At 37.3% G+C, this 21,424-nt stretch overlaps 1 protein-coding gene across 1 annotated transcript in view; it reads left to right on the top strand.

Moving 5' to 3' along the window:
- Positions 1-14,087: 14,087 nt before the first annotated feature.
- Positions 14,088-21,424, top strand: part of TDP1 (tyrosyl-DNA phosphodiesterase 1) — a 36,778-nt gene continuing 29,441 nt past the window's right edge. The window contains exons 1-6 of the mRNA XM_085061574.1: positions 14,088-14,164; positions 14,895-15,445; positions 16,946-16,989; positions 17,676-17,731; positions 18,995-19,091; positions 19,811-19,845. Coding sequence (XP_084917700.1) covers positions 14,899-15,445; positions 16,946-16,989; positions 17,676-17,731; positions 18,995-19,091; positions 19,811-19,845 — 779 coding nt within the window. The 5' untranslated portion in view covers positions 14,088-14,164; positions 14,895-14,898. The remainder of the gene's footprint in view (positions 14,165-14,894; positions 15,446-16,945; positions 16,990-17,675; positions 17,732-18,994; positions 19,092-19,810; positions 19,846-21,424) is intronic.

Raw genomic sequence — 21,424 nt, 5'->3', positions numbered from 1 at the left:
CACAACCCAAGAGTTTTCTTGCTCTCACTCTCCTGATTCTCTGCTGAACCCCATTGTGGGGGCAGTCAGTGAGTCACTGGCTGGGGTCAACCCACCACAAATAGCAAAGTATGTTGTTAAGTGATTGGATGACAGAATTGGCAACAGAGTTCGAGATAGGAAAAGCAAAACAAAATTCATTAGTACTACTACTACCCAAAAGATATTATCTATCTTTAGGTGTTAACTCAAAATGTTTTCTTGCAAAGTATCACCCCACTTAGGCAGAACCTGGGACAAATACACCCTTAATTAATGTGTTGGTTCCCTGTGCAATGAATTATAAAACAGGTATGCCTCAAAAAAGAACTTGTGTTAGGGTACAGCTTCTCAATATAAAAACAGCCAATTTGGTTCTTGTTCCCCATAACACCCTTAGCATTTTTTTAGATAAATTATGAGGATCTCCTTTTTCTTCCCCAATTCCTCCCTCAGAAGGGTGAAACAGAGTGGGTATTTTAAGACAGCCATTGGATTTTGTCCACTTCACAAATGCCAGGTAAGGACAGGTAGGAGAGTCTGATTAATTTTCCTTTGTCTTTCTTTGGTGGGATACTGGTTAGAGAAAATCATTCCTAACTCTAGTCCCTTACAGGAAATGGTAAAAAAAGATGCTGAGACAGGTCCTTTACATTCAGATGTGCAGTCTGGTTTGCATCTCCTTTTACCAATGTTAGGGCAATGGTATGTTATTTCTTGGAATGGGACAAGCTTTTAACCCATGATTGAAAAAAAAAAAAAGTACACTGACATGCATAGACAAAAAAATGGATCTTTTCTATTAGATATGGTTCTCAAGAGATAAGGAAAAAGACTGGTATAGGTGATGAAGTGTGATAATATGAAAGGCTGCAAGACAGTTGCTTAAGAAACAAGAACAACAAAGGGATAAACTACTGCAGGCATCACCAGAGCTGGAATGACATTGTACTGTGTACTATGTTTCCATAGCAACTAGCCATAGGGAGATGAATGTCTCATATTCACTGTGCTCTGCAGTACATGTCTATAAATCAAACTTGCATAAAAGAGCATAAGATTTCTTCCATGGGGTGACTCCAAAAAACAGGTTATTTTCTCATTACTAGATAATTACATGAAAGAAATACGAGACAATTAGGTCATTTTTTGTATGGAAAGTACCAATACATACAAAAGTACTAATATACCTCTACTCTGTGATACCATCAATCTAAAGGGACAGCACCATAAAAAGCAGATTATGAATGCCTTCTTTTCTTCCTTAAGATCTGAATTATGCTTGCTAGCTTTAAAAGCTGTATGAGACTTTGCTGTCCACTTTTGGTTGGTAAGATATTTTTCATCACTTATAGGTTCATCCATATGTGGCTGGTTTTCTGCTTACTTCTGTCACTATTTCCATTATCATGCTCTGAGGCTTTAGCATACAAATAAACTATTTTTTCTGAGAAAATGTGACAAGTAAGACAAATATTTTTTCAGCATCTGTAATTAATAATATTGCATAATTTGAATATGACATTCCTATTCACAACAAAGAAGGAAAACATTACTTAAAATAGTTTTTTAAGAATTCGAATCCTATTTTAAAAGACAACATGTTCACTTACAGAGATTCATCAGAGATTAGTGTTGCAAAGGACTTCACACACTTCACATACATGTAGCTATATGAAGATCAGCAGCACTAGTATAAAGAAACTCTTCTGTGTGCTACCCATTCCAGAGAACCCCATCATGAAAGAACATATCATCACACCATTCACCTTAGCAGACACTTCTGCAACTCCTGTGTCAAGAACATTGAATTTTTATGGTACAATAGCATTTTAATCAGGTGCACACTAGGTGCATGAGAAACCCTTGATCATTTTGTTCGTTATGACTGTAATATCAGATCAGAAACAAGAAATGTTACTCTACTGTTCAGGCAAGACTACAGTCAGTCAATACAATCAAATATAAACTGAAAACTTGTCTACATTCTCCAAACTTTAGCAACAGCTGTGTGCAGTGTATTACTGACATTTGTATAAAAAAAAAACCCAGAGGAGAAAAAACACCTACACTGAACATTATTTTATCAGTGTGAGATGATATTAGAAATGGTCCTCAAGAGATTTCAGTAAATTCAGTACAGCCACTGCTAATAACAGGCCAAAAACTCTGTAGTGCATTTGCAAGGTCTGAAGACAGTCTTACTGTGTCTGAACTTGTTTGATCTGCCCTGCAGATTTTACTTGCTTTATCTATTACAACAGTTCTTTCAAGGACCTGGTGGCTATGTCTAATTTGTTCTCCTTAACTTTATCCAGGATAAACATAGCTTTACTCAGACAGTAGTAACAAGAATTTCTTCTATGTAAAATGATATATTTATGTGGAGAAATATAGACCTGGCATGATAGCAAATGTAAAGACATGGCATAAGAAGTGGTAAAGGCATGGGATGTTAAGACACAGGGCACAGACTAACAACTGGAAGACCAAGACTAAACAACTCACTTACGGTCAGTCAAAGACATGCAGACACAGGAGCTGGAAAAAAGTATTATTATAGATGACAGAGCAAAGAACAAATATCTGAAATATATAATATGTGCCATACTAGTAAATTAGAATGCAATGTGGACTTGCAGACCTAAGAAGAATAAAGAAGGTGTAAACTGGGTGGGCAAACATACTTAAATGACCCAAAGTAGATGCTAGAGAGAGAAGAAAACATGAATATTATACTCCTTCTGGTGAAGTTGGGATAGTGGTAATTCACTCTACCATGCCTGCCCTGAACCTGTCAGCATCTGGACTGAGAGGGACAGTGGAAGACTGAGAGTAACTACAAAGAAAGGGGTAGATATTAGGAGGTGCATTACATAATTAACTGCATTGAGACATTTTGCTGCATAGTATTTTTAAATATTATTAAATCTGTACTAAAAATATTTATTTTATTAGATTGCTAAGATTTTAGTATATAGTAAAGATAAAAATTTGCTTTAAGTATCAGGTGGGTCTCCTTTGTAGCCATGTAAAGATTTTGAGCATAGCAGCTGTTTACAGGTAGCTTAGAAGAATAATACATTCTTCTTTAGGTTCTTGCTATATTATATTGAACATTTTAAGACTATTTTGATATTAATAATACATATATATGAATGATAAATAAAATAATTCCATTTTCAAGCCTCAAGTTTGTTCAAATCAGTTCTACATGCATGGATGCCTTATTATGAGCATTTTACATACCTACAAATCAAGTCTACTTTCTCTGAAAGCTAAATGACTCTGGTGGGGCCCTTCATTCTTCACATAAATCAATTACTGGTATTATTACTTCCTTGTGTTCTGCATAGCTTGAATACACTTGTTTTCAATTTTATGTCTCAGAGTATGTTGAGAATTACACTCCATAGCAGAAAATTCCCTGCCCTGTATGCTAAGTAGAGAAGCTAAATATTATGTATGGGCCTTGAACTTTTTTCCTACTTCCCTTTCCTTCCCTTTCCACCTTTGTGAAAATAGTCACAGACTTTGCTTATTCTGCAACATTTTACTTGAAGTACAAGAAAATAATGCATGCAATAATGCATTCCAAATTAAAGGAACCAGCAGCTGACAAGGTTTGAAGACAGCATTTCCACCTAGGAGAAAATTTTATAAATATAAAAACCCCTTTTCATTTAACAAAATCACAGACTTCTGAAATATACAAATTAAGCCTTGTCTAAGTATTTGCCTATGTTTTACTTTAGATTTGGAATGCTTTTTTGAGTTGAATTTCACAGTATTCATCACTGACTGTGCTATGGGGAACATCACAGTGGTCATAGTATACAAACCACATTTCTTCCAGATGAAATTAAACTGAAGGATATGCTCCTGGCATGCACCCAAAAGACTCCAACTTCTAGGAATCATTCAGTCTGTTGACCAGACTAGAATTAGGCCAAGTAACTCCCTCAATACAGATACTGGGTCTCCATCATAAACTTCTTGCTCTACAGAACTGACCCCTGTGAGCAGTATTAATTGCTAATACACACATAAATTTAGAACTCACATTTGATCAGTCACCATATTTAAAAACTCTTAAGATCTTACATGTATACATATTGTACGTTATTCTCCTTAAAGAGAAATATTTTAAAATTATGTTCAGTCCCAAAATTTATTTTGACCTCTGTGGTAGAAAGAGGGACGAACAAGAAACGGATCTACAAATATGAAATTATATATGCTTTGTTTGTTAAAGCAATCTATTGTAACACAGATTTTGTGTCAAAAATACATGAAGCTTTTGACAAATATCTGTGTTCAAAATATTTCCCATGGTTCTCTTTTCACACAGTCTTAATCCAATTGTACAGATCAATTTTGAACACAAGTCTTAACTTTGTTTCCCTAAATAATGCTCACCATCCACACCTCTGAGCTCATCCCACCTTGCAAGAAATCTCACCACTGCTACCTTGCAATATGCACTACTGCTTAACTAAATTTTTTTGAGACAGCTCTTGAACGTGGATTTCCTGATTACAGGAGGAAAACGTAAAAGCAAACAGTTTTAAGCCTCCTAAGAAACATTACAGGCAGCAAATTACCTTCTGGACCTGGTAATATTTATTATTTAGTTATTATTTTTATAAATCCTGTTTATAAAATTTATATTATTTATTACATTATTTACACATTAATTTGTGTATAATCTTTATTAATAAAGGCACTGAAATGGTAATGGTGCTGAAGCTTTTATCTTCAGCTGCATGATAGAATCTAATAAATTCAATTAACTGAAACAAGAAAAAGACTGCTATCCAGGAATATGGATCAATTTGTTAATCTCACGTGATGGCTTCAGATTTTTTTTTTTTTTAGATAACTTAGGAGAAACAGAATTGAAAGCTCTATTGAAGTCTTCAAAAGTCAAAAATCCTCTATCTTTTAGATCAAGATTAGGCAAAAGAAAAATAATGTAAATTATGGGGTTTTTAAAAACTGCTTAATACAATGGTTGCATGTAAGGTAATCCATTCCTAGTTCTGAAATAATGATACACTATAAGTTACTGCATTAGAAAAATGTTTTGAAAGGCTACAATATAAAGATGTACAGTCTAAAACAGATTTTATGTTGACTATTCCTTTCTGTCACTGTGAACTCTGTTCAAAAGCAATGTGACTACAACATGTACAACTCTCTTATTTAAGTTTTTCTTTCAAAAGTAGACCTTTTGAAAAACTGACCAAACAATTTCAACTTGAAAATTTCAAATCTGCAACGCTATGAAAATATAGACTATAAGATATGCAAAATTACTTTTCATATCTACCTGTTTAATTGACAACTTAGGTACTTTGAACATCATGTTTCAAAAAATTTTTTTCACAAATGTTGCAATCCAGTTATTCAAATTATTAGTTGAGTTTAGTCCTGCTGAATGCATTATATCAGAGCAATATCAGCTGATCAACCACTTAGGTTATGAATTCACTCCCAGATTCATCTGGAAAATAAAACTTCTCAAATAGGGCCACTGTAGACCGTGGGCAGCAAACAGCAAGACAAACAAAAGCACAGTGTTTGAAACAGTTAAGTCCTTTGAAACAACTCACTAAAAATAACACTTCAAAAGCTACTTTTAGTTCATGGCAAAAAGCTGAATGCATGCTTATCAGATCATCCCAGCATCTGATCTGCCATATGTTTAACTTTCCCTCTTTTCAAGGACCATAGCCCTGTCTGAGATCAGGAAGAAATAGGCAGATGATCTGAAAGTCCATCCACTCAGAGGTTCCTGATAAAGTTTACCTTTTTTCACTTTGGTGATGAGGCCTTCCTCTGCTGTTTAACAGGAATGAGAAAATCTCCATATCTACTTCCCAACAAGAATGAGAGAAAAACCCTTGTTGCTTTGGTTTCCCTTCCTTGGTCTGTCACAAGAAGTAAAAAAGATCTATAGCCACAAGCAAGGAAATTGGTAAAACCTGTGGCATATTTGAATGGAGAAATATGAGTAATACAGACATAATGAGAGGCAGTAACAGCAAATGGGTGGGGTGAATAGCTAGAGATTTCCTTTAACAGCTGGAGGAGCTCCTACTACCACAGACAGAGAGCAACAGTCTGGAACACGGCAGTCCAATGTCCCTGACTTTATTATAATAACATCATCATCATCTTTATTAGTCTAGTACTGCTTTATTTAACTTTGCAGCATCCAGAATATCTAATCTTTTTATTTCCTTCAGGTGTTTTGTTCTCTTTAATTGTTTCAGAATTAAATTAATATTCCAAATATTAAGGAGAAAAAGTCCTTATGCTGCATATCAAGAGCTGTAAATACTTACTTGTTTCTTTACCGTGTAACTGTGCAACCTTCTTTGCACTCATGAGATTTAACAAACTTTTCAAATAATGGACCTAGAAAAAAGTAAAATATAAATAAATCTCCCTGCAAAAAAAAAACAAACCAAAAACCAAAAAAAACAGTTTCTTTTTTCTCCTTAAAAGTATGTACAACTATGGTCTACTGATTATGAATAGTTTTACTTATATAAATAAGCAAAAATAAAAGTGAATTAATAACCTTCACAGTTAGAGTATAAGCATGAAAACATTTTGTTATAGTTTAATTTTTCTCACATATTTTCTATACTTCAGTGTAATGCTTCTGTTTACCTCTACTTTTTTCTTGTTACCTGCCATCTCATGTTTCTTTACAGTGGAGAGAAACCTGGAATTTTCTAAGCCAAGAGCATTTGCATGCCATGGATAAAGATCCATGCTGCATAAACAATCTATCTGGCATCATTCCCAGAAGCAAAGTCTGAAATAATGTATAACCTCAGCTACAGATTCCTGTGAAACTCATAATAAAATTGAATGTAAAACTGAATTGGCTATTCCTTCTGTATATTAAAGTCTTTACTTGCACATTTATCTTATCTTTCTAACGAGAAGAAAATGAATGAAATTAAAATGTAAATCTAGTTTGTAAGTTCTTAATTGACCATTTCGTCTAAAATCAAACATAAAAATAAAGAAACAAACATCTGACCCTTAAAAGTTGAGGCCTCTCCATTAAACATGCAAAAATCCTGATACAAAAATTCCGCAGATGCATGTTGGAAAAGGGATCCCACTTCAGCTCAATATTTAAACAAAGATGAATACTCTTTTCTCATAATTTCTGATATATGACTTAGGCTCATTTAAGACAAGTTAGTTTTCTTGAGAAGGCAAGATGACTTTATCCTACAGGAATTTTTCCTTTATCTAATAACATAACAAAAGCTCTGCACTCCTTTTTCTTTTGATTCATTCATATCCTTTCTGCAGTGGCTCAAAAGCACAACTCCTTTAGCTCCACCTGCTGTCTCAATTCAAATCTGTGTACCAGTGTACAGGTTTCCAGTGCCTCTTTGCTTATTTCTTCCTGGAAAATCATATATTAAGAACTATTACCGTCTCAGTTTCCAGGATTACAGAGTCTTGCTGCTTTCAACTGCTAGGTTCTGTACATGCACCATTTCTATAATAACAGAGGTTGCCCAAACATGCTGAACTTGCCTGCATGAGCAGCTTTCCATTCAACTGGATAACTATGGAAGTGAAATGATAAAAATCAGTATAAGCTTTCCATCCATTTATTCTTTCTCTTTCAGAGTAACATAAGAGCCCAGAAAATTACAGTATACAATTTTCCTTTTATAGAATGACTCCTGTAATGGAGTCCCGCCTATTCATTGATCTTGAGAGCTGCCGATTCATGTGCCTAGTACTAGAACAGGCTGTGAAGCTATGTCAACACAAAAAAAGGACAACTGAAAAATTATAAAAGCCATTAGGTATTAACAAATCCATAATCTATCTTTGTATCTTAGTTCACTACTTGTGGTTCAGACATTCATATGGTTTTTCTCTTGGAAAAAAAACTAAACCAAACAATTTTTCTTTGCATTTGTTGCCTAAATTAAGGCTTGCAAGTAAGGGTGTGGCTTAATGAGCATGTGTTCTGGCATCAACACTGGAATAAACAGAACCAACTTCCACAATGCCTTTCAAATATATTGATACAAATATCTGTGGAACCATGTGGAAAAAGGGAAGAGGGAATTGATCAGAAAAAGCAACCTCAGTTTTTTGCCACTTCATTTTTTATATGAATAATTTATGCAATAAGACTTGCCACATGACCCCACAAACAGAACTTCAGGTGTAATTGGTAAGGTAAAGGACAACAAAAACCAAGCAGGACTATATAAATGAGAAGCTTATTTATTGAATTATGGTGTAGGATTCTGGTATTTTCCCAAGTTAATAGTGTATCATTATCAAAAAACTCATAGAAATTTTCATCACTTACCAATTTGAACACTAAAGATTGCTAAATACTTTTCTCTGTCATTAATCAATATAATGTTGCTATTAAGGAGTGCCACTTTGAGAGGCAAGAATAAGTGCAAGCTAAATGCAACATAGAAGCATGAAAAGTACTACAAAACTAAATGAAATCTCTTTAATAGCCATGGTCAGCTCATTTATTGAATCACAGATTAGAATCACAGCATCATTTGGGTTGGAAAAGACTCAAGACAATTTAGTCCAACTGTTAACCCAGCACTGCCATGTTCACCACTAAACTATGTCCCTAGGCACCACATACCACAGGTATGTTAAATACTCCAGAACTTCCACCACCTCCCTAGGCAGCCTGTTCCAGTGCTTTACAGACTTTTCGGTGAAGAAATTTTTCCGACTATCCAATTTAAACCTCCTCTGGTGCAACTTGAGGCCATTTCCTCTTGGATTCTTGCTCGTTACTGGGAGAAGAGACTGACTCCCACCTGGCTATAACCTCCTTTCAGGTGGTTGTAGAGAGTGATAACATCCTCCCTGAGCTTCCTTTTCTCCAGGCTAAACAACCCCAGTTCCCTCAGATGTTCCTCATATGACTGACTCTCCAGACCTTTCATCAGCTTCATGATTCATACATATTATACAACAGTAGCATCTGGCATTTAAGTAATAAAATATTTTATTCTAATTCAAATAAAACCACCTTTTAATCCAATAAATGAAGTATATATGTAGTTCTAACAGAGTCCTAATCAATATCCAAAACTTAAACTCAGTATGTTTAAACAAACATGCTTAACTTTATACAAATTTGAGTTCTTTACACACAAAGGAACTAATATTCAAACCTAACTTCTGGAGCATCAGCAGCCACATCTGTTATTTCTTCTAAACAATGAAAGAAATTTCTGATTTAATATTCAGATTGGAAACCATATTTAATGAAAACTAGCTGGATCAAAATTAATTTGGTAAATCTGTCTAACATTTAAAAATCAATAAAAGGAGAATAAAAAATGAGGAGGAAATGGAAAACATGTATTTGCATCATTTATGCTTCTACAGCTTTTCTGAAACCCATCTCATTTTATGAACTATACATTTCCTTTAATGTCTTTGAATAGGCTCTTACCTCACAACTTTGTCTCAAAGGAACACTGGAATGACAATTACAAGTTGATTAGCAAATTTCCAAGATTCACTAATACTCACTAATATTAGTGTGTTAACAAGAATCAATAATAGTACAAAAGCAATTTCCTGAATTACATGATGTAAACAATCAAAAAAAAAAAAGATTTTTCAGAACTGATTTAGGAGGTGACCAAGAGATCCCTGCAAAAGCTCTCTGAACAATGTAAGGAACAGAAAGGGAGTATACAGCCAAGTAAAGGATAGAGGTCCCCTTTGAGCTATATTTATAAAGTTTTTTGACATGACTGAGTGCTCATAAGTCTAAATTCTTGCATCTGTGTTATCAGAGTACAAGGAGCACATAGCTGTAGCACTGGGACAGCCACCTGAGAGGAGACCACATGTGAGCAGATTGCAGAACAACCTAAGCTTATTCAACTCTGGAGAAGGGACAAGGCAAACATGCCATGACCAGTTAAGCTAAGGCTGTATGTTCCACCTGGCCTGCAACACTTCCCCGTGACTATGTCAGGTATATAAACAGACTAGTGAATCCTGTTTAGAAAGCTTTGATAAGGTGTGCCAGGAGAGCAGCTGGAAGTTGTAAGCAGCCTTGAGCTCAGACTGCCCTTCTCTACTCTGGATGTCAGGGTGTTGGCATCTTGTTCAGCAGCAGCTGACCTACTGGTGTCCTCCTGTGAAGGTAGAGCATTGGGTCAAGGAAAACACTGGGCACTGGGGGCCTGGCTTCCCATGAACAGTGTAGAGAGTGCTACCAGTTAGATCTAAATGTAACAGAACCAGGAACGAAACTTCATCTTGGGAAATGTCATATTTTCATGACTACTGTTCTTGCAGTCCCTTTTTCATTTGAAACATTAAATGCCAGCATCTAGTTAGCTGAATGGTTGCTGAAATGTAAGAGCATTTTAGATCACTTCAAATAATTTTGGGGGAAAGAGGATCACAGAACCAAACTGTCAGAGAAAGAAAAAAAGAAGTCGCATAGACATGATTCCCACAATGTTTCTAGTTCCCAGAAATGACAATGTTTTTATGCAAATATATATACAGTATCAGTCCAACAATCAGGTCAATCTCTGTTTTTATTTTTCCCAATTATTTGCCTCAGAAGGCCTTATTTTAAACATTGACATTCAGTAAAGTTCAAAGTTTCTATGAATAACCACACTAAAATAACATTTAAAAAATAATATAGCATTGTTATAAGAAATTATTTTGAAAAAGGAAGTGGGGTAGGAATGTGATTCAAATTCTTACTTCATCTTTTCCATTGAAGAGTTCACTCCTGACATCTAGTGGGTAAAGTTAGTATTACTTTTAATTTATAGACTAAATGCAAACATGACCAAAAAAAAAAAAAGCAGCAACAATTAACTAAAAATTCAGTTGCTTGATTGCAATTGATGATGCTAAGTAATTGCCACTTCTACTGAAAAAAACTATGTTAGTATGTAGTGTAGTTGAAGAAACAGTTTCACCTTAAAAAGTAATGCATGCACACTATTGCCATGTCTTGGAGAGCAATTGAAAGGACTCACCTTGCCAGTGCTGTTCTTAGTAGTTTCCAGAAAAATACAAGCGATATTCCTATAGCCCAGGATTTTGAGATTTTTGACAATGAAACAATATACACAATAATATGCTCAAGAACTGGATCCTAAAAATCAACTTCTAAGATTGCAACATCTGTATTTGGCTCCCCTCTGGCGCACATAAAAAGTTGTGTTTCTCAGAAGTAGATTAAAAACCACACACATGTTGAAAGGAAAACACACAGGACCTAGCCAGCAGCAAAAGCAAAACGTGGCTGTGCCACAAACCCTACATAATACACGCTAGCAAAAGCCACCAAAAAAAGTATCTGCCTCTCCAAGGACCTTTCAGGGATCTTCACAATGAGCAGTAATTGGGTAAAGGGCAACAGTTGCTGGAATTGGGCCCACTTAAGGAGCTAGCAAAACCACTAGATGTCAGAATCAGTCCCAGAACATAGGTTTCTTAATTAATTTTTGTGCAGCTGCACAGACAAAATGGTCTAACAGGTGGTCACAGTAGTGCCTAAAGCCACAGCAGGTGTGACTTGGCACCTTTTCAGGAAGAAATAACTAAACCTGCATCTCCTGTCTTCCCAGGAGTCCTCTACTTCTATTCTCTTTCCAAGGAGATGCAATCAGTGACTCATGCACAGAACCTGCTCTGGTTTAAATGCCTTAAGCATGTTTTGAGTACTCCTGCTGGAAGAGACATCCAGGGAATTTGACAGAACACTTAATTTTTATATGGTATAAATAGCTAGGAGAAGATAGATAAGGAAGAAGCTGAGCATTTTAGATTCATAATTCAGCAGTTAAGACTCATGTTAGAAGCCTCAAAGATTTTTAGATCTGGCCATAGTTCATTGAGAAAATGTTTATCCACAGGTGAAATGGATCAGAAATTACTACTTTCATGGTTTAATAAAACATTTTTGTGTGTTTTACTCTAAATTACAATAGACACAATTTTATTTATGACCTTGTCAAGACAATTTTTGTAAAATATGTATTTCATTAAAAAAAAATAATTAGTCCCAGGTGGTCCTTGGGGAAGAAGATTGCTCAAGCTGGATAAGAAAGATGATTCAAAATTTCCATACTTTATATATAATATACTTTATAGTAGATGGGCCTCATTTGTACTGACATGCCATGAGAAAGAGAGTTACAGACACACTGTGTTTATTCTGAGATCTTGTGTGCTCTTCATACTCTTTTTTAATTCACTTGTACTTACTCGAGTAAAAACATAACTTCCAAAACTACATCAAGCCATAAAATTTATCCTGCATCTTCCAGTGAATATGCAAAGAAATTAATTTTCTCAATTAATCCTTCTTTTGTCAAGATTATTGTAGAGCTGTAGATTTACATTAGAGAAGTCAGGGCTAAAAATGCCCAACTATTACTTGAAACTAAAACCAGATATATTTTTAGAATACATGTTTATTATTAGGATATGCAGCAGTTTCACATTTACTGAAACCACTGAATAAAGAAATTGAGTGTACCACTAATAAAAACTAGTATCAAGCTCAGTAAGTAATTAATTCATATGTCTTGTACACATACAAAATACAGTACATCCTTCTGTTCATCACAGTCTTCAGTAGAAAAGGCAGGGGTTTGATTATTTTAATTTGAAATAAATACCTGCAGATCAGCAAATTAGTTTTAGGATCTGTAGGTATGGATCTGCAGGTACTTCTGTTCACCTCACCTAGAGCAATCCCCTCCAATTAGTGCAGACCAGTCAGTACACAGTGTTCTGAATAGTGAGACATCTAAAAGCTGGATCTTCAACACAGAAATTAAACAGAAATTAAGAAGCATGTGAGCTTTAAGGATTTCTAGAAAAAAAACATTACTAGACCTACTGTAGAGTCTTCTCTGCTTAAACAGCCTTTGCTATCTTCACTGCACGCTTCAAAAACCTACAGAAATAAAGTGATTTGCATTAAAAACCAATTAACCTAACGTAGGATTTTTACTTTGTGTAACTGTTAGACGAAAAATAAAATAGGCACTTGTCAAATAAACGCTATTCATCTACTTTGTTCCAGTAAAATTGAAAATGGGCTGAGTCCATTCATTTTGGGATTTTTAAATTAAAATAAAATTTTTCATACTTCTACATTTTAAGTGTTTATGATGAAAAAGCTTTTTGCAAACTTAGAATACATAGTACAGACTTCTAGAAAACATATTACATTAAATTTGCTTCTACAAGATCTTAATTTTTTTTCCTGAAAAACGCCAGGTAGCTTTAATTCTCAGTTAAGACACTACATAAACAGGAACTATGAGGAGAGAGTGCAATGCCAGCAGAGTCAGAAGTCATCAAATTTTCTGCAGTACGTGTAGAAAACAAGCGTTTCCAGAGTCTATACTTAGAGGCGAGACAATGCAAACAACATACAAATCCATCCAACGTTCTTAAGAGCTTTACCCATAGCAGACCATCAGCAAGAGTTGATAATCCAGTATTACAGTAGCGAAGGGTATATCCACAGAGCATTTCAGGAAAAAGCATTATACAGAACTCTGCGGACAACCACTGCAAAAATCACACAAACCAGCTGCATTTTCAGGAATGCTTTTCCAAGAGCAGCCTGCCGATTTCATTGCACACTGGCACTAAGGGAATTTATTAACGGCAGCCGTAAGCTTACAATAAATGAGTGACGAGAAGCAAGCCCTCAGCTCACAGCAGCAGCCACAGTGCGCTTTACGCGGCCCGCGGCACTCCTTTGATTAACTTCACACCTGCTCTCCTCCGCTCCTTCCCCAAGTCCTGCGCTAGTGTTTATCTCATTAGCGGGGCACTTCAGACACGGTAATTAACCCCGCGCCGAACGAACCATTATGCAAATGCCGCACCTACCCGTAACTAACACTAAGGTCAAATAAAAGCTCGTTACAGTAATTCAGCTCTCCGAGACGCTCCACCTCTACCCGCGCAGCCCCCCACAGCCGCTCGATCACCTCAAGCGGCAGCGGCAGCGGCTCGGGAGGCGGGGCGGGCCCAGGCAGGCGGGCCCAGGCCTGCTCTCGCTCCCCATCGCGGGCGCTGCTGGCGCGCCGGGCGGGCGGTGAGTGGTGAGTGAGGCAGTGTGTGAGTGAGCGGAGGTGGCCGCGGAGCGCGGCGGGCAGAGCGGGCGGCGGGGCTGAGGGTGGGGAGCCCGCCGGGCTGCGGGGTCGGAGCAGCCGCTGGGGCCCTGCGGCGCCGTGGCTCGAGCGGCGCCTGCCCCGGCCGCGGGGCTGCCTTCAGCACGGGGCGGCGGCGGGAGCAGCGGTCGCGGCCCCTCGGCCCTCGGCGGCGGCGCTGGCCGGGCTCTGCCGCCCGCGGGTTAGGGGAGGCGCGGCGCGGGGGCTCACCGGGGGCACGGGGGTGACGGAGGGAGGCTGCGGTCCCGGAGTGCTCCCGCCGAGGCTGCCGGACAGCGCGGCCTCGGCTCGGCCCCGTGCTCCTGAATCCTCTCAGCAGAGCGCGCTGGATCGCTCAGCCTGAGGGGAAACATCCGTATCGTGCAAATCACACCTCGCAATTTTGGAATGCTTTCCTATAGGAGTCCCTATCCTAGCCCGCTTTCCATGTGCTGATTTTCACATCCCGTTTGATGGTTGCCCCCGTTGCACGTGTTTCTTTGTTTCTTGGGCACAGAAACAAGCCTTGCACACTGTGAAGTTTCCCCGGAGGTTCTGCTAAATACAAAAGCACAGTTCCTGAGTAATAAACAAATGAGAACCAGTAAGGGGAACAGAATTGAGCATAGCAAAACGGTACAATTTTTGTTTGGTGTATTGTTTTTTAATCCCTAGGAACATGCTTCAGGAAGGTGCACACGGTAAATGGACAGTATCTAGCAGCGATGAAAGTGCCGAGGAAAATTCTGACAGTGAAAAACCATGTACATCTTCACTATCGGATGCTGCAAAGGGTGGAACAAGTGGACCACAATATCCGTGCTCTGAGGCTAGGAAAGCTGCTCACAAGAGGAAAGCTTCTCCCCTCAAGCTCACTGATAAAAGTCTTTCTACAGAAACGCCTCCAGCAGTAAAACAGAGACCAAGCCAAGAAGGCTCAGGCTGGTGTCTGTCCAGTAGTGATGAAGAGCCTGAAGAGCAGCAAAAGCATGCCCACAAAGAAACAGTGAAAGAAGAAAAATACGATACGTCCAAAGGCCAGCCTCTGAATCTTTGCAAAGATGACAAACTCTCAGAGAACCTGAAAGAAGAGGAGTATAATGAAGCACCCAGTGAAGCCCAAGATACCTGGGATTTGTTGAATGGAGGGAATCCTTTCAGGTTTTTTCTCACTAAAGTCAGCGGAATTGAACAGAGCTATAATTCTGGAGCTCTTCACATAAAAGGTGAACAAGTGGCTTCTACAGAAGTGGGGTTTTGGGAGAATGCTTATTTTTAGTTTGTGGGTATTTTTAAATGCATGTATTTCTTGATGTAGCTGAGGTTTCATATTCTAAATGTGCAGGTTTGTAGAAACTGGTTCCGTTATCTGGACCTTTCTCTTTTAGAAGTATAGTGTATAAAACACTATTTGCTGATACTTTGTTGTAACTTGAGTTAGGTTGCGGAAATCTAATGTGTGTTTAGCCAAGGCAAGTCATGGTGCTTCTTATTGCTGCTTTCACTTTGAGCTAATCTGTGGAAAACCACTTGACTTTGTGGCACTTAAAAGGGTGCTTTTCTTGCGTGCATAACTCCCTGAGTTGTTGTTTGCACTTGCCTTCATGCTGCTGAGTGGTTTGGAACTAGTAATTCACTATTATTTGATGCAGTACTTCTGAAGTTCCATGGCTGGAATTCATGGGTCTGTTTAAATTCAGCTGGGTGAGAGCTGTCCATCAGTCGAGATGGAGTGAAGTCTTTGGTGTACAATACTGATGCTTTAGGAATGCTGTAGTTGTAGTTTGATGTAAGGGAGAAGAGCTTTGTGCACCTGTAAACGTCCCCTTAGTTAGAAATAAAATCTTACCCATCACAAGACAGAATCAGAAACAAGTATTAATACGAGAATTATGTATAGAAATATAATAAAATAAGGCAGAAAAAATTGTCATTTTTTGAGGGAGAAGAAATTACTCTAGACCTATACAATTAGATTGTAACTTTTCCTCATGCCTGTGACCACTGATTACTGATGTAAGCTGGTGTCAGAGACCTCAGTTCCTTGACTGCTGTATGTTTTTACATGCTTTGTGAGTTTGTGGCTTTTGGCCTGTCCTCTCTTAGAGGTCCTGCTAGGTGACTAGTTGAGCCAGTGGACAGACAGTATTTTTTGTTTGTTTAACCTGCAAAAACAGATTTCTGTAGAGCTAGGGCATTAAATAGTGTGTGCATCCTAGAAGTTACTTGTAGGGTATGTTTTCAAGTTGATGCTATGCTTCAGTTGTTGAGGTTGTAAGTCCCCAGCTGGATTAGTTTTCTGTGTTATCATGATTGAACTATGGATACACATATCCTATAATCAGTCTACAACAGATAAATAAGCATTAGCTATGCCCTTACTGTTGCTACTCTGCCACAGTTTTTCAAGCCCACTCAATAGGGGAGAGAGTAATTTAATGTCCCTTTCTCAGTGTGATCTTGGACTTTGTTCTAATCAGCTTTTAAAACTTGTTTTCTACTTTGAGAGGATTAATACTTCTTATAAACATATGACCCTAAGTGATTCAGGGGAGAGTCAGTGACTTGAATACTACGAACAGTAAACTTACCTGTGAATGCCTCTGTTACATCAAGTCTATGAACCATCTGGCCCTTGTGCTGTGGTAGTTATCAAGTTGTTCAAGATGCAAAATGTTTACTTGAACATTTTTTTAAATTTAATTATGCTTTAATATTTTTAATAGATATTTTGTCTCCTCTTTTTGGAACTCTCATATCTTCTGCCCAGGTGAGTTTCCTGTTTGCCAAATTGATTTCACTTGCTTGTTTCACTTTATTAACCTTAAATTTGATCATCCAGGCTTGTGCCACATAGCTGATATTAGCAGGGAGCCTTTTTAAAATACACAGGGAATTCTAAATGTTTTCAACTGTTCAACAACTTATTGGAATATGAAAACAATCCTATGTTCTGCTGTAGAATTCAGGCAATTATAAGACTACTTTCTCCTGTTTTTGAGGAATGTGCTACTGAAATTGTGTATTTATGTTCATATAAATGAGGTCTTTTGAAAGTAAAAAATGCCTTGCAACCTAGGAATGATATCTTTGTTATTACCTAGAAGCTTTTGCTATCATTCATGGTATAAACATATGACAAAGAGATGATCCATGAAACTAAGCTTTTACATTATGTGCATGTGATTTTTTTCCTGGATGGTAAATTTTATGAGCACACTTTTGAGAAATGTGCACTTTTGTGAAACTTTAAATTTTACGTTGTTAAAAATAAAGGATGTGAAAGTCAAAAATACATCTGTTTTTGGAATATGCTGTATATGGTGTAAGCACTAATGTGTGATGACTTTACATCAGAACCGTTTTTGCTGTAGTTCTGTAGTTGCTGTAGTTTTGCTGATCTAGCAAACTGTCTTTTCTTCTTAATGAGTCTGTTTTCTTTTTCTTATATACAAGTTTAACTACTGTATAGATGTGGGATGGCTTGTAAGACAGTACCCGCAGGAATTCAGGTATGTTTGTTTTGCAAAGGTGAAACGATGCAATTTCCAGATCATTCTGTTCGTACAAGTTCCTATTGTAAGTTAATGATAAGCACTTGTTTGCAGTTGCAGATGATTGTTGCCAATTGGATACACATAGGCTCTTAGTTTTCTTTTTACTCTTACTCCACAGTTGTAGTTCTGTTGATTTCTTGGCCCTTTTCAAGACTGCTAAATGGTCAGAGTTCAGGACAGCTGGTTTCTGATTTTAAGTAGGAAGCTATTTAAGTGGTAGATGACCTGTAAAGATGGAATAAGAAGGTTTTTTTGCGATATGGTTTACTTAATCAAGAGCCAGATAGTGCAAGAGAAAGGAGAGAATGTCACAAGAAAACTGTATGAAAAGGATCAGAATGATGTGACGGATATGATACAGTAAGGTGGTCGATATTGTCACGAAAACAGTTCTTGTTTGCTTGAAATTCCTTTCTGATTGTTGCAAACTCCTGCAGATGAAGGGAGCATATAGTATGCTTGCTTTTTTTTTTCATTTTAGTGCAGTAGTGGAAGTGCAATAGAACCAGAGTTCATAGAATCACAGGGTGGGTAAGGTTGAAGGGACCACATTGGGTTGAGCAGCACACTATTCTTTGTGGGATCCTCCACTACATGTGTCAGAAAGCTGTGATCAGTGCTTTTGAGGAACTTCCTGTACTGTTCATGCTTTGCTGTGTTGTTTCTCCAGCACGTGTCAGGGCAGTTAGACCCCCACGAGAACCTGGGTCTGTGACTCTGAGGGTGCTTTTACTGCTGCCTGTAGAAGACCTCATCCACTTAGTCCTGATCAGATGACCTGCAGCAAGCACCCACAACACTGTCACCCTTACTGTCTGCTCTTTTATCCTAACCCATAGTGTCTTGATTGCTCCGTTCCAAGTGTTGCCTCATGCAGAGGGTAACTCCACTACAGCACTTTCCTGTCTTTCCTAAACAGAAGGTAGCCCTTCATGACAATATTCCAGTCGTGTGAGCTATCCCACCATGTCTCTGTAATTGCCATGAGATCAAAGCCCTGTGACTGCACACAGATCTCCAGCTCCTCCTGTTCCCTGTACTGCAGGAATTGTAGTTACTGCTATTTTCAGTTAGTTAATAAGTCATATGGATTTCAGTGCCATCTTTCTGCTGGGCTGTCATATTTAGGGGCCAGATGTCACAGCTGCACAAAGGAATGGTTTAGACTGATTTTGATAATTCACTTGATGTTTTAATGGTAATCTCCTTTTGTTTAAGGAAGAAGCCATTGCTGATAGTTCACGGTGAGAAGAGAGAATCCAAAGCTGAACTGATGGCACAAGCACGGCCTTATGAGAATATTAGCTTTTGTCAGGTAAATAACATTTGTATCATCCTTTGGTTGAAGTTAAGCCATCTGTTACACTCAGAGTCTTGTTACTGATGAAAAGACATACCTCGTGTGGGAAGTTTATCGTTATGCTGTAAGAAATATCTGTACCAGGATCACAGGATCCTTTTCATACACACCAAGAATTTGAATGCAGTGTGTCCCAGAGGGTAAACTTGTTAGTGTAGTTAGTAATAAGGACCAGGGAAAACAGTGTTTGTGATGATTCTCCTATTTGCATATATTGCTTCAGATTCTTCTGGTAGTCCATATGCATCTCATTATGTTAGTACCCCAAAAAGAAGAGTAAGTATTTTAATCTTTTCTACACCCATGTTAACTCGGCACAATGTTGGACCTATCACTGGCTAAAAGTATTTTAATACCCATAGCTCAGTTTTAATTCTCTCGCTAGAAGTTGCTGGTATCTGTTCAGCTTGGTGTCCAGCAGGAACCTTGAGTTATTTTCTGCTATTTCTAAAAGTGCTGCTAGTAGTAGAGGCACAAATTCTACTGCAACAGTTCCAGCAAGAATTGCATTACCATTTAAAGTCTAGCTTGTAGAAAGTGGAGAGTGCATTTAAAGTATTGAGAGGGACAATAATGTATTTTGTGATCTGTCCACTAGAGAGCAGTGAAATGAAACAAAATTAAGAAGCAATGCGCAATAGGAATTTTTAATGATCAACTTCTTAATTTTGTAGGCTAAACTGGATATTGCATTTGGAACTCACCATACGTAAGTAACACTATGAAGCAGAAAGGTCTGCCACAAAACTGGGTTTCACAGAAATTGTTGAGTCTTAAAGTTTTCATGAACATCTTATATTTAGAGATGACAGAATTGTTCTAGTTTAAGGAGACAAATTAGCTAGTGAGTAGATATGAGATGTGAAAGTTAAACAGTTGAAGTTGAACTGGTCTAAGACAGGTGAACTGCAGGTTTTACCTCTTAACTCATGCCTTAATACCAAAACTGTAATGCAGACTTGATCAGTTTTAGGCAGGGCAGACACAACACTGATTTACTGATCATGTTTTTCAGTTAATGTGAGGGATCTGGAAATAACTAGCGAATGTGAGGTTTTCTGAAAGAAAAAACTTGAATTGGATATTATAGAAGTGTTGCAAAGGGAATTTTGTAGCAAGAAGGGTACAGATAAGAAGAGAATTTATCTTATATTTTAGCAAAGATCTTTTGTGTTCAGTTTAGATTTCAGTAAAAAATACTGCAGTGTATTTGATCAATTAACCTTTTGCATAACTTTTTTTATAAAACACGACATCAAATTAAAACATCGATCTGAAATGCTGGTTTTTCTGGCAGAAGAAATACTGACAAACTCATTGCCTGTTTGGAGAAAAATATACAGATAAAGGAAAGAAATCAGCATTTTATAAAGGAGTCTTGCTTCCTGCAGGTTTGGTGAGGGATATAGAATGAGACTGTTTATCAAATAGGTAATTTTTAAAGCTTTAGGTTATTTACACTTCAGCAAGTGTAAGCAACAGCTGTCATTCTTTGTATGCTTAACTTTAGTTTTGGTTTTTTTTCTTCAATTACAATTTGAGATAAATTGTGGTGTTAAATGCTACACGTTTTTAACCCTGTATTTTAAAGGATTATTCTGGGTAGTGTATGTCTGGATGTAAGTTCCACTGCAGGTGGAACACAGTAAGTCATTAGCAGAGTAGTAAATTGGATCCTGGTGGGTAATGAAACAATTTTGATTGAAGAGATACTTAACAGATTTCATCCCATCAAATATAAAGGGTTAAATTAATGTAATTCCTGTTCTATGATGTAAAACATTATGTCAGTGACTTTTATTTTTTGAGATGGTGGTGTTTTGGTCAGTTACTACTTTTATATACATAAATCTTGCACTTTTATTTTGCTGTAAAATACTGTCAGTTTCAGCTGTGCTTAGATAAGGCATAACACAGATGTGGGGGACTATTTTATTATTATGTGGTCTTGCATATTGTGCAGACTGTGCAGTAAGCACAAGAAAGTATGTGCAGGTAACATAAAAAGCAGAATTTACTGAATAAATATTTGTCTAAATTCACACCTGATACGGCATGTGTAGCATTATCTTGCCATGGGACAGCAGTGAAATTAAGAATGTTTTTCCTAATGGATTTCATTCTTGAACATGTGGTTCTATGGAAACCATCTGATCCTTTGGGATCACATAGATATGCTGTCTTTACACCACAATTGAAAACTTGTATATGAAAATTTGAGCAATTTTGTAAAAAAAATAGACATTTATTTTTATCTCAGTTACTAGTTTTAAAATTACTTTGTGCTG

This window comes from Lichenostomus cassidix, chromosome 5 (genome assembly GCF_008360975.1).
Source record: "Lichenostomus cassidix isolate B80296 chromosome 5, HeHo_3.0, whole genome shotgun sequence".
In the NCBI taxonomy this organism is placed as follows: Eukaryota; Metazoa; Chordata; class Aves; order Passeriformes; family Meliphagidae; genus Lichenostomus; species Lichenostomus cassidix.
Note: the sequence above shows the minus strand (reverse complement) of the source record. Positions and strands in the feature narration are given on the sequence as shown.